The 12,244-nt window shown below is 42.2% G+C and overlaps 3 protein-coding genes across 4 annotated transcripts; 1 reads left to right on the forward strand and 2 right to left on the reverse strand.

The window, feature by feature from the left end:
- Window positions 1-281: 281 nt before the first annotated feature.
- LOC108150975 (protein halfway) lies at window positions 282-4,504 on the reverse strand. Of its 2 annotated transcripts, none has more exons than XM_017279316.2 (4): window positions 4,132-4,504; window positions 2,379-3,286; window positions 1,780-2,290; window positions 282-1,714 (listed from the first exon to the last, which is right to left on the reverse strand). In XM_017279316.2, the coding sequence occupies exons 1-4, from the start codon at window positions 4,147-4,149 to the stop codon at window positions 1,328-1,330; spliced, it is 1,824 nt and encodes a 607-aa protein (XP_017134805.1). In that variant the 5' UTR covers window positions 4,150-4,504; the 3' UTR covers window positions 282-1,327. The 2 variants fall into 2 exon arrangements, with proteins under 2 accessions (XP_017134805.1, XP_017134804.1); XM_017279315.2 differs by having other exon boundaries at window positions 2,379-3,289.
- A 105-nt stretch (window positions 4,505-4,609) lies between these two features.
- LOC108150977 (protein C19orf12 homolog) lies at window positions 4,610-5,466 on the forward strand. Its single transcript, XM_017279319.2, has 3 exons — window positions 4,610-4,718; window positions 4,774-5,068; window positions 5,139-5,466. The coding sequence occupies exons 2-3, from the start codon at window positions 4,867-4,869 to the stop codon at window positions 5,357-5,359; spliced, it is 423 nt and encodes a 140-aa protein (XP_017134808.1). The 5' UTR covers window positions 4,610-4,718; window positions 4,774-4,866; the 3' UTR covers window positions 5,360-5,466.
- On the reverse strand, window positions 5,416-8,823 carry LOC108150972 (vacuolar protein sorting-associated protein 18 homolog). The gene is made up of 5 exons (XM_017279309.2): window positions 8,485-8,823; window positions 7,764-8,422; window positions 6,279-7,704; window positions 6,054-6,205; window positions 5,416-5,990 (listed from the first exon to the last, which is right to left on the reverse strand). Exons 1-5 carry the CDS (start codon window positions 8,765-8,767, stop codon window positions 5,499-5,501), a joined length of 3,012 nt encoding a protein of 1,003 aa, XP_017134798.1. The 5' UTR covers window positions 8,768-8,823; the 3' UTR covers window positions 5,416-5,498.
- Between the last annotated feature and the right edge of the window lie 3,421 nt (window positions 8,824-12,244).

The raw sequence follows: 12,244 nt of genomic DNA on the forward strand, positions 1-12,244 counted from the left end.
ATAGAAGTACGGAGAGGATGCTGTATCGGAAGAGTTCAACAAACAAAAATGGAAGCGCGTATTTTTTCTTAATAGTAATTATAATATTTAAAATCACAGCAAACCACAACAATAAATATCATTCGTAAAATGGACTCTTAACATGACTCTTCTTCGACTCGATTGATTCATTTTGAAAGGCATGACTATTGGGTAGTTGCCATTCCTCAATTTTGGGCAGCTATTTGTCGGGAATCTATCGTGAAGGGGCATTCAAATGTAATTTTAATAACAACAAAATCTTTCTGTTTCATTGTATCGAAGCAAAATTTATTAAAATAGTCTTCTCGTCTTCATCACTCTGTCAAAACATCCAAAGCAACTCAATATTTTGTTTCGAGCAGCACCGACTAATTGATGCGCAATGCTACGATTTATTTGTAGCGCCGTAAATACATGTCTTGGTTTGGCTGTACTAAATATACATAAAATCGACATGAATCCATATGTCATCGTGCTCTTGCCAAGAATTGATTGGAGAAGAAGATTTGGAGCAACAAGCGGTCGCCGGTGAAAGATTTTCATTGTGACCACGTACGGGGCCAAGCCTGTGGTCTAAATGGAAGCGCCATATAACTTATAGAAATACCATCCTCATATGCTTTTCAAATCATCCCTCTCAATGGAAGCAAGATCGACCAGATCAATGTAAGGCCCTACGAAATTATCCACATAGTTTTTTGGAAAAATCTGCACGAGGACCACCACATTGAGCCGCATTAATGACCACGTACGTATTTATATTCAGAGTGGAATCTGCGATCCATCATGATGGGCATTCGGTTGAGAGTGGATTTGACTCCCATTTTGTTTCACGATTAAGATTAATGACTATTACACTTGGACAATGTAACGTTACTGGCAAGAACATTCTGACAAATGGATTTATATCAGTGGTCGGACGAGGTCCTATCTCGCAGATTAGAAAACTAAAAAGTCTTATACAATATATAGTAAATTTGGGTACTGGCAGCTCTTTGCAGTTTTTCACTTAAGATACCGAATATAAAAACCAAAAAAAATACAAATTGGATTATATATGTATGTACATGTGTATGCATATGCATATAAAAGGCACATTGTTCCACTGTCAGGTATAATAGTACGCCCTGCCATTTCTACCGTTTGATTGTGTTAAGGTCCGGGTATTGGCCAACATTTCTCTTTCAAAATTTAGGGCTAACGCCAGGTCTATTTCTCTTTACGACTCGCATGTCTAGCTGTCTAGCCATCTTAGGATATTTTGGGTGTTCGCCAAGGACTAAGTCCTCTTCCTCTAAATCTCTATCTAGGACTCGCACAACCAGTCGCAAGGCAATTTGGGCATTTTACTAGCTGGCCACGGTAAATAGCCAGACGTCTTAAATACCCAATAATCATAGGACACTTTGGTGATAAGACCCAGCAGCAGGATGACTTCCGCGGCTATCAAATAGTATATATAGTCTGTCCAATCAGGCGGTGACTGGCATAATTTGGCCTCCTGCAGCTCTATGACACTCTGGGGTATATTCCGGCAGCGTATCTCCATATAGTCGGGTATGTCTGTGCTTCGCTCCTTGAGCCAGTTCTGAAGAGTTTTGGCTGAGTTGCAGTCGCATTGAAGCTTGTTGCCTGCCAGGTAAATGCGACGACCTGTATCCATTAGTGCGTTGTTTAGAAAGTATTCGGGTATCTATAATGGACATTTTTTGTTTCAATGCAGTTGTTCTCAGCTCTCAGTTATCAGCCAACACTCACCTTGCTTAGAGAATTGTTGCGCATGTAGATGCGCTGGAAATTCTCAATAAACTTTGTCCCCTCAAATTCGTAAATGGAAGATATCTGATTGTTGTCGGCCACCAGTCTGTTTATGTTGTGATATGTTGGATTGGTTTGGAAATGGTCGCCTAGACTAGTGATTTTGTTGTTGGTTATATTCAGCACGAACGTGTTATCGGGAAGTCTTGGTGGCAGCTCCACCAGTCCCAGGTTGGAGCAGTCGACATGGCATTTGGGCTTGGACTGGTCATCCTGTATAATCATGATGCTCTCGAATCTGCACTTGCAGCTTCCATAGTTCGGTATCACTGGACACTTGGTCATGCAACGCTTCGTGCTTTCCAGCTGCTCCACGGACACCAGATCTGTGGACTGGAACCATTCGTGGGTGGCATTATACAAGCAGTAAGAGTGCTTTGGGTTCACAAAGTTGAATGAATCATTGTTTATGATTTCGTTTAGTGGATTGCAGAGCATGCGCATATTACCACTGAAAAGGAAAGTTCATAGAAAAAAAAATAGGATTATGTAATACGAGCGGAAATGGAAATAGAAAGGAGATCCCATCCGATCCTCACCTAATGTCCACTGTAATATTTTTGTTCTGATTGTGATGTGGCACTAATGATAGATTGTTTCGTGACATTCCAAAGAATTCCAAATGGGGAACATCCTTGAACATTCGTGATGGTATCTCCGAAATATTGTTGTTTGATATGTTGAGGCACTTGAGGGCCGAGTGTCGCGGAAAGGCATTAATCAGTCGCGTAATATTTCCATCGGTCACTGCCAGTGACTGGAGAGAGCGGAAGATGGGATTGGAGAGATCTATGGTTCTCACTGTGAGATTTCGCACGTGCAGATTTGTCCATTTTGATATATTGCTGCAGCTTGAGATCATTGACATTTGCGATATGTTGCAGCAATACCAGGAGTTGGCCTTTGCCGGATGCTCGTGGCACTGACAGCTGTTGGCATTGCGTTCTAGGTTCTGGCTGTTCCCCTGACTAGCATTGACCTGTAAGCCAATACCTTGCGAGTCGGACTCTGGTGTTGTCGATATGTGACCCAGTGCGTCTGGTGCTTCGTTGCCTTGGCCGTCATTGCCATACATGCACAAGTGCTCATCGGCATAAAAACAGTGCTTCAGATACTCGGGCTGCTCCGGGGCAGCTGGCAGCAGCGGGGCGGGGACAGTGGTTGAGGTGGAGGTAGAGGACGTAGCTGGCACCGCCGTTGCGACGGGCTGAGAGTGGGTGGCTTCAGTTGCAGCACCAGTTGCTGCTCCCTGCGTGATAGCCACAGCGGGAACTGGTGTCGTTGTTGGCGCCACAGTTGCTAATTCATCATCGGCTGGGCGTGGAGCTGTCAAGGAGTGACCATCTTCCCGTTTAGCCTCCAACGGCTCGTCCGCCGAAGCCTGTTGCTGTTCTGGTCGTGCGTGTCCAGTAGTAAGGAGCATCAGCAATAGCCAAAGCAATGTGCACTGCTGTAAAACAAAGAACAACACATTAATATTACTGAATCGCCGATGGGACGAAGGGAAAGGGGACACCCCCGTACTCGTACCTTATACGTATGCAAATATTTACTATATTTGGCGGGGTTTGTTTACGCAATGAATTAGCTACCACAACGCGGCAAGGGCTTGTCCCTCGCTCGGGGGTGCCGCCTCTGGCCCTATGGCAATAAGTGTAGGTAGGTGTGGCACTCGAAGCGCCACAGGCCCTAGCCAGCGCAACCCTACTCACACACATGGGGGTAGGGGTCTATCCAAATGGCTTATACTTGTTTGCTCCTCTTCGTTTTAGCGCCTTGGCGGCTTAATTCCAAATGACACCGCTACGCTAATTAAGCAATTAATTAACGGATCGGTTGAATGCGATAACAGCGGTCCAATAAAAACATAAAATTTATTTAACAAGCGCATGTGGTGTAGCCCCCCCGATCTGGTGGAATTTGTATGTCGGAATATAAAGAATTTTTTAAACGGGCCAACATGCAACGCAGCATGATGAGTGTACGAAAAATCAAACTGAATTTTCTGTGCAATATGCAGACGGCTGCTGGTCCCGTTTAAAAGTCCTTTAGAATCTACAGACACACTGTATATATATGTAAATACATACATATCTATTTACATAAGGTATTATGTCAAAAATTAAAAGAGATAAGACATATCGCTCTTATATCAATGCACATTTTCGCAAATCATTTATTTACAACATGTTTTAAAGATTAAAACGATTTGTCTCCATACACTCACCTTCATACGTACATACCTTCATATTGTACATAATATAAATTTACTTGCCTGCGCGTTCGACTTACGTGTTTGCAGGGGAACATTGCCTTTTGATCTCTAATGAAACGCAGCTAAAGTGGAGTTGAACGCCTATTTACTCCGATTGTGGTTCGATTTGTGAAAAACACACTGGTTGCCGAATAATTCACATTTTCATATCCACATGCCGTGTCATTAAATGATCTGCGCATAGAAAATTGGCAGCAGCAGCACAGACAAATGCCACCAACTGTTTGGCGACTGGGCGTTTTCATTCGTTGGGTGGCTTGCAGTACTGATCTACCGAAAGATTATCATCAACGAACAGCAACCATCGAACGTTCTATATGCATTAGCTTTAACTTAATTCGAACAAAACAAAAGTAACAGTGCGTGAACAGTGGGCTGTTAGTGGGCTGCTAATCGCAGCTGTTGTTAGTTTTGGTGTTACAAGCACTGATTCCTTCGCCGATATTATCGATGCAACAATCAAAATCGCTACTGAATCGAATCATCTACAAACATATCGATATATTCATATATATATTTAACATCGCTAGGACAAACAAAAACAAAAATTATATTTCGTCGCCCAAGGAACAAATTGCGTTGTTTTTTTGTGATATACTAGCTAGTAAATACTTATTTAATTTCTAAAAATATATTTTATATTAATTTACAAATATCAGATTTTAGATACATATTAGTACGGAAGCTCTAAAATCGAACTTTGGATTGGATTTAGATTGTGAAATTACGCTGTAAAACCACGTAGCTCAAAAATGCCCATTGATACGCGGGAGTTGATGGAGGCGATTGCCATTGTGGCCGACGAGCGGAATGTTCGTGTCGCCGTAAAGCAGTCTGGCAAGGGAGCAGCTATTTGTGGAGCCTGCGCCTTCGCTGGCGGAATGCTTTTGGGCCCTGTGGGTCTGGCAGTTGGCGGTGCTGCCGGTGGCATTGCGGCGTACAAAATGACTAGCGGTGAGGAAGCAGTGGACCTCATCATTCACCTTTGAACGCTTCATAATCATCGACTATTTTTTACTTGCAGGCTCATTTAGGCCCCTTGGCGAAGTAATACTCAACGACCTGACGGACAGACAGCGCGAGCACTTGGTGCAGCATGTGTCCAAGGCCGTTGCTGAGATACATCCCACCGACATAGTGATGCTGCTGCCGCTGATAGTCCAGAATGCATCGATACAACAAGCTGTTCTCAATACCGTCATGTCATTTGTAACAAATGAGCTGCGAATGCAAATTATTGATTGACGATCTGTAGTTGAAGCTCATGCCATTTGCGTAATTCAATGGAAAAATTTACTTAGTAATGTTGTGATTTGTAGGTTTATTAATAAATACTTTATATTTACAATCCATTTGGATGTAGATTTTCGTCAGACTCGCACAACTAGTCCCACTCGACATTCACCTGTTCCCAATCGTCAACGAACGGCTGATCGATGGTATCAATAAACATGCTACAGTAGAGGCACTCGCTCGCGAGAATGTCCTCGATTTCCGTCTTGATCTCGGCACGCTTTCTTTGCTGTTCGACTGTTTGCAGCTTGGGAGCAGCCGTGGAAGTCGAGGCCTGCGCTTGCGATTGCGTCTGCATTTCTGCCTCCAGCTGCTGCTTCAATATGCCCAGTCGCCGACTGCGGTCCTTGTTGAGCAGAGGCATCACCTGCTTTTCAAGGCAGTCACTGTGGAATTTGTGCCCACAGATGAACACAAAGAATGGTCTTATTGGCACCATGATTTCGCAGATGGAGCAAGTGTCCTGGGCATCTATGCAGATTCTATGCTCACGCAGTTGTTGCAGCTCCTTTCCTACGCGGTCCGACTGCTCCTGGGTCTCGGCCATTTCACGCTGCAGCTCTTGGATACGCTGATTATAGTCCTGATAGTGATAAAAAGGAGAAAGTTATCCGTTCCTGTAAAGATCATTAATCATAAATCCTACCTTTAAGGCATCGCAAATAGCCTCCTTAAAATTATCTATTTTCTCAAAGTCGGAAAAGAATGGCAATAGATCCTCGATGCGCAGCAGCTCGCACTCTTTGAGCAGATTGAGGGCCTTCTTCACATCGTTGGTTCCCTTGATATCATGACAAGCTGCAGGAGGCACAACAAGGATAAGCTATTGGGTGAGACGACATACTATTTATGAGCAATTCGATTCAATTACCTATACGCAGCCATAGTTTGCGGCGCATCCTACTGTCTGTGGGCCTCGAGGCCGTCTCCTTGGCCAGCTTCATATCGAATTTCAGTGCCAGATCCACCGCAGAAATCCACATGTGCAGTATACACTGCAGGAAAACACATGCCACCTTCACATCGAGATCTGTGCACACCTTGAGCGCGTAGTGGATGTCATAGTGCACAAGACTTTCGTCCCGACCCTGAATTTCTAGGTACTTCATGAGCAATTTTGGCTCGTACTGTGCGTAAAGATGCAAGAGGAAATTGTGGATGGCATCGTTAGTGGTGTTCAGCTTATAGATGGCAAATTCCAGATAACGAATGGTCTGCTCCCTCTGCTCGGGCGTGTCTATGACTATAAGTGTGGGCACCAGCTTCTCCACCTCCAAGTTGGCGCCCTGCGCTATGAGGACATCGATTGTGGGCTTGGGCAGCTTTTCCATAAGTACGGGCGCGTACTTGTAATAGAGCTGCATGTCGCGTTGCTTGCCTAGTGTCTGCAATGCCTCGACATAACGTTCGGCCTTCAGTTGCTGTGCAACCACTTCCTCGTAGTCGCCAATGGCGATGGCGAACTGGGCCATGTTGTGGGGATCCGCATGCTCGGCAATTAGCTGCTGTACCGCTGCGCTATTCCGAGTTGTGCAGGCGAGGACGGGCGGCTCCCGCATAAACTCGTCGTACTCGGATTGCCACGCCTGGCGCCAGTCTGCGTTTTGGTCGGGCATGTTTATTTGAATTAGGTAAAGATCGATGAGCCACACCACCAGGGCTTTAATGGCAGTCGCATGATCCTCCTCCATGGCCTCCACATCAGCTGGCATTGTGGTCAAACGGCTAAGACGCTTCTTCACGTAGTTGATAATTGGCCTCTTGTCTGGCAGCACCATAAATTTCAGACAGACCTCTTCGAAGGACTTGCCCGTCTCCGCATAATAGTCTGCTGCCACCTCATAGGAGCCCTCTATAAAGGCGGCGTCTGCACGCTGCGCAAGGACCAAGTCCAGATGCTCGGGCACCTCCGCTGCGTGGGCTGTAGCTAGTTCGTATTGTCCCTTGTCCAGGTATATGCGCCACACATTTCGTTCCTCGCGCGTGATTCTCAAGTTGAACACTGCCTTGACGGTGTACAGATAGATGGATCCGGTGATGTCATCACGCTCAATGTTTAGCGGCTTGCCGACTCGGGCTTCGTCCAGTGGCTCCTGATAGACCAGCTCCTGGTTCAGTAGGCAAACGGCTCGTATGTGATCTGCATAGAGGAGCACGGCATGGTACTCGGTGAGGACGAATGCCTTGGGCACATTCAGGCGACGCTCATCGTACGACAAGTGCTTAACCTTCTCAAATTCGAGGCTGATCAGGGTGTCGCCCAGAAGAGTTGCACTGCCATTCGCTTCGATCGAAAGCTGGAAATCCAAACAAGAAATAATCAATTTGGAGCCAGCGGCAGCCGCTAGTTACTTACTTCACCCACGCGTATGCCTGCCCCGCAGAGCCACGCCCACTGCTTAGGGTATTTGCTATTTGGCGGGGCAAAGAATCGTAGCTGGGAGTAGGTCAAGTCGGTCTTGCGCTCCTCGCAATGTGGCTCTTGCACCCCATTCACATACGCAGCGAATATGGGCTGGAGGGTGCGCTCTTCCGGCTTCAGTGTCTCCTGGAATGTGTAAATGCATTCCGGACTAGTGACCACAACGATGTACCGACTGCTGTTGGGCACCCGTAGCAATTTCAAGCCGGTGATTGGATATTTGGGGCGACCCAGACCCAAGTCATAGAGCTGCTTGCGCTGAGTGTGACTGTCGCTGGTGGGACTTAGCTCTGTTTCGAATAAAAGGCCGCGACTGGTGCCCAGGAGTATGGGACCTGTCGTCGACTCATTGCCATAGTACGGGTTAAACGCCACAGCTGTGATTTCATGGTCCTTGAACTTTTCTATCCGACGCACCTTCAACTGCTGCGCTGTGGACGATTCGGTGCTGTGAATGTACAGAAAGTCGGCGGAGACTCCGGCTGATGCTGACTTCGGGACGACGGAGATGACCAGATGATGCCCGGTGTGGTCTAGAAAAATCTTTGTAATCTTGTAGCCAGACCCCGAAAGATATCGCTCGAGCGCCACTTCTGCAAATCAGTTGTATGTGTAAAAGTAATTAGTAGTCGTACTTTTTCCTGTGGAAACTTACCACCCGGTGGAATAGCACGCGGAAGGAAAAAGCGCAGTAGAGTTGTCCGTTCCGCTGAGCCTAGCAAGCAAACGAGCCAATTCTTAGACACAGTCAAGTGCATCAGGTCGCCTGTGCAGTCGGTCGGCACTCGGAGTACTATTTTGTGTTTACTAAATATCTCATCCTCCTCCTCCACATCAAAGGGATTGCCGGATGAAGTTGCGACGTACGAGTTGGATGTTGTCACCATGCGCTCTATGCGAGGGAGAAATTTGGGCTGGTTTGGCATTGCCTGAGCCATTTTGCACAATTTATTTTTATTTTTAATTTATTATTTTTAATTTTTATTATCAACCCACAAACAGTGTGACCGCGGATTTATCGATAAAATATACCGTCCGTGACCCTCAGAAATATACCGAAACATACCACCTCATTTTCAAAATATACCGTAAATATACTGACGAATTCAAGTTCTATTTTGCATATTCCTCGTTTTTGATATTCCGACGAATATTACCAGCTATATAGAACATTTAGCCGTGCCCACATAATTTAAGCCCATTGATGAATAAATTTTCTACAAAATTGGATAGCTTTTAATCCTTGCTTTTATTGTATTTTGACTAAAACAAGGTTTAAACAAAATAGTTCAACAAAAAAAACAGTCGCAATGTTGCTAGTATTTGAAGACATGATGCGCGTATAGGCCTTTTAGCACCCTATTTCGTTAATTTTATATGAAGATCAAACGCAATTTATTAAGACCTTTTCTCAAATTGATATGTTTCCGACTTATTCATGTGTATTATTAGTATCTTGTATATATTTATCTCGATCCTGATACCTACTGAGCCTTGGAAGACAAACATATTCACAGTTCTATAACATCCATTTCCCCCAGGGTATGTGTGCATGGAATTAGACTGGAATGGGACTCTTGTCGTTAACCGGTAATTACGACTAATTCCTGGTTATTCTTTCTTCCGTCGAATATTCCCAACTATATAGATCTCTCAGTTTTGCCCAGATAATTTTATATACTTGCTGAATCAATTTTGATCACGACTAACTACTTTTAAGTACTTGCATGTTTTTTCTTTTGACAAAAACACGATTTCAACAAAAGTCTTCAATAGTTGCAGGATGTGACGTCAATGTTGCTGGTATTTGCAGACTCATTTGTTGTCAACCAGGGTATGGGCGTTTGTATACCCTATTTCGTGAATATTATATAAAGATACTGTTTTCCAATCTGCTTTCGAACGTAATTAATAAAGACCTTGTGTTAGATTGCATTTTTAAGGCCTATTCATGCATTTGATTAGGTGTTTGTATATAAATCCTGATCCCTGTAGCGATTCTTTGTCTTTGTAAGAAGACCACTAATTGCAAAATATCGTTTAAATTAGATACTGACTAGTTTCTGCATTAAGTAGAGCATAGGATTACATATATTTTCTCAGTTCTATAACATCCATTTCCCCCAGGGTATGTGTACATGGAATTAGCAACATGTTTGTGTATGGAATGGGACTCATTGATGTCAATCGGGTAAAAGAGGTCCTTACCCGATTCAAGTTCGGTTATCGATACTATCGACTGGTTACGAGTAGTGCGCGCCAAATGTAACTTTTTTGAATGTGAGCGACAAGGATTTAAATGTTGTCAACCGGGCCATTGCCGATTCAACAAATAATTTGTATTTTAAATACGCCCCACCACCCACAAAATATATACAGTTTTAGTTGGTGATAATTATTTGGGGTGGAATATATTAACAAGGATATTTTTATTGGATATATCATCAACGGAACTATATTTCTTAGATAAAGGTAAATTGACACTATTTTTCTGTTTTTTTTTTAGCCTGGTCATATACCCGCGACTTTTGATTCTACTTGAATATTTATTTGATGTATATCGATATTTTTGTGCGATAGGCGACACTTGATTCGGCCCTTCATTCCGCAGAAATAAAATTCAACCTAATTCAATTTAATTGAAAATTCTGTTCCATTTCGTTTTTTGTTGCCCAATTCTGTTTGCATTGCCTCTGTGATTGGTATGTTGCTGGTATGTTTTTACATACACTCGTGTATCGATATCCAGTGGGCGGTAGAGACGGGCACGATAAGTCCGATGCAAAAACGTATCAAATGAAAGCAACCGCCATTCAAATTCAAATTAAAGTGCACGCTCCTACGCGCTCGAGCGCACTTGAATGCGTTGAAGCTCTATATATGTAAGTTGGCTGTTGATTCCAGAAACTTTATTCAAGTTTAAAAGATGCAGACGGGCAATCTTTCACTTATGCGTAGTGATGAGTGAAAAAATCTGTGCAATAACGACCAAAGCAGAGCAGCAATATTGAAAGAGAAAACATTTTTTTTGGTTTTTATTTTAATTTTTATTAATAATTAGTGTTTTCTTTGTATACATGTAATTATATTATTTTTATATATATGTATGTATATATGTATGTTTCATGCGTGTATTCTAACCACTATATTTGAAATGCGGTTAGCACAACTAATTCAATCCATCTTGCTTTTGTTGTTTTGATAAGCATCTTTCATACGTCCTACCCGACCCATTGATTTAAACTGCGACTTTTGTTGTTTCCGCATTGCCTTTATGTTGCCATATATTATGACATACATACATTACTACATGTATGTTGCGGGACGACAATCGAATAACTTTTGCTTTGTTTTGCACTGCGGTGGCCACTGAGGTCAGAGGCGACAAGCGGCGGAGGTTCTTTGATTTTTAATAGTATTATTAATTAAAAAATGTACAATTAGTTTGTATACATGTATGTTTGTATGCATGAAATGAGTTTTCCTGTTTTATGTGCAATTTATTTACTAACGTGTAATCAATTTTGTTTATATTTATGATAAATATTCTTCTTTCTCCTTTCCTTTCTCATTTTTCCTTTTCCTTTTGTTTGGTAATAAATTCGGACTTTAAAAGTGTTCGAAATTACAGATATATTATTCCTAGTAAAATCTACAAAAAAAAAAAAATAGTCATAATATTATGATTACAAATTTTGTTTCAGGTTTCCTTCAAGTACAACTCTACTCTCTTTGCTGCAGGTTAGGTGCATCGACTTGCAATGGGTGAAGGATTTATTTTTGTATGTCTGTATCTATGTGTAAATATATCTATATATCTGTATCTGCTTCTGCATCTTAATCTCCTCCTTCGGTATATTTACGTTGGCAGCCAAGTGCGCCGTGCCTCGGTAAAATATTCATGTGTGCAATGTAGAGCCGAAAGGTTTGGAAAAATGCAACCGCACATGTATATGAATTTATTATGTATTTGTCTATTAGATAAAATCCAAAAAGTTTTTTGTTATTCTCAAGTTTGATTTGCAGTATTTTTGTTTTTTCTTTTTTTTTGTAATTAAGTACATATAAACATCGTTATCGCTTACATGGCGCTATACAATTAATTTTAAAAATTTAAATTTTGTAGTTAATCACAGATTTTTGTTTTAAATACCGAAAAGTTAAATCAATAAACAGCATAGTTCCGAAATGTATTTGGTTTTTTTATATTTGCATATACATACAGAAACATACATATATAGATGTACATATGTATATGCATTTAATATAATAAATAATTTTGACTAATAATTTTCAATTATCTAATTGTTTTCCACATCATTTCGTATTCGAATTTTGTTTTTATTTTGTTTCGTTTCAATTTTCTTAAGTTTTTTTTGTTTGTTGTTTGGTGATATGCGTTGCATTTTCGTCAT

This window comes from Drosophila miranda, chromosome XR (assembly GCF_003369915.1).
Source record: "Drosophila miranda strain MSH22 chromosome XR, D.miranda_PacBio2.1, whole genome shotgun sequence".
Taxonomy (NCBI): Eukaryota; Metazoa; Arthropoda; class Insecta; order Diptera; family Drosophilidae; genus Drosophila; species Drosophila miranda.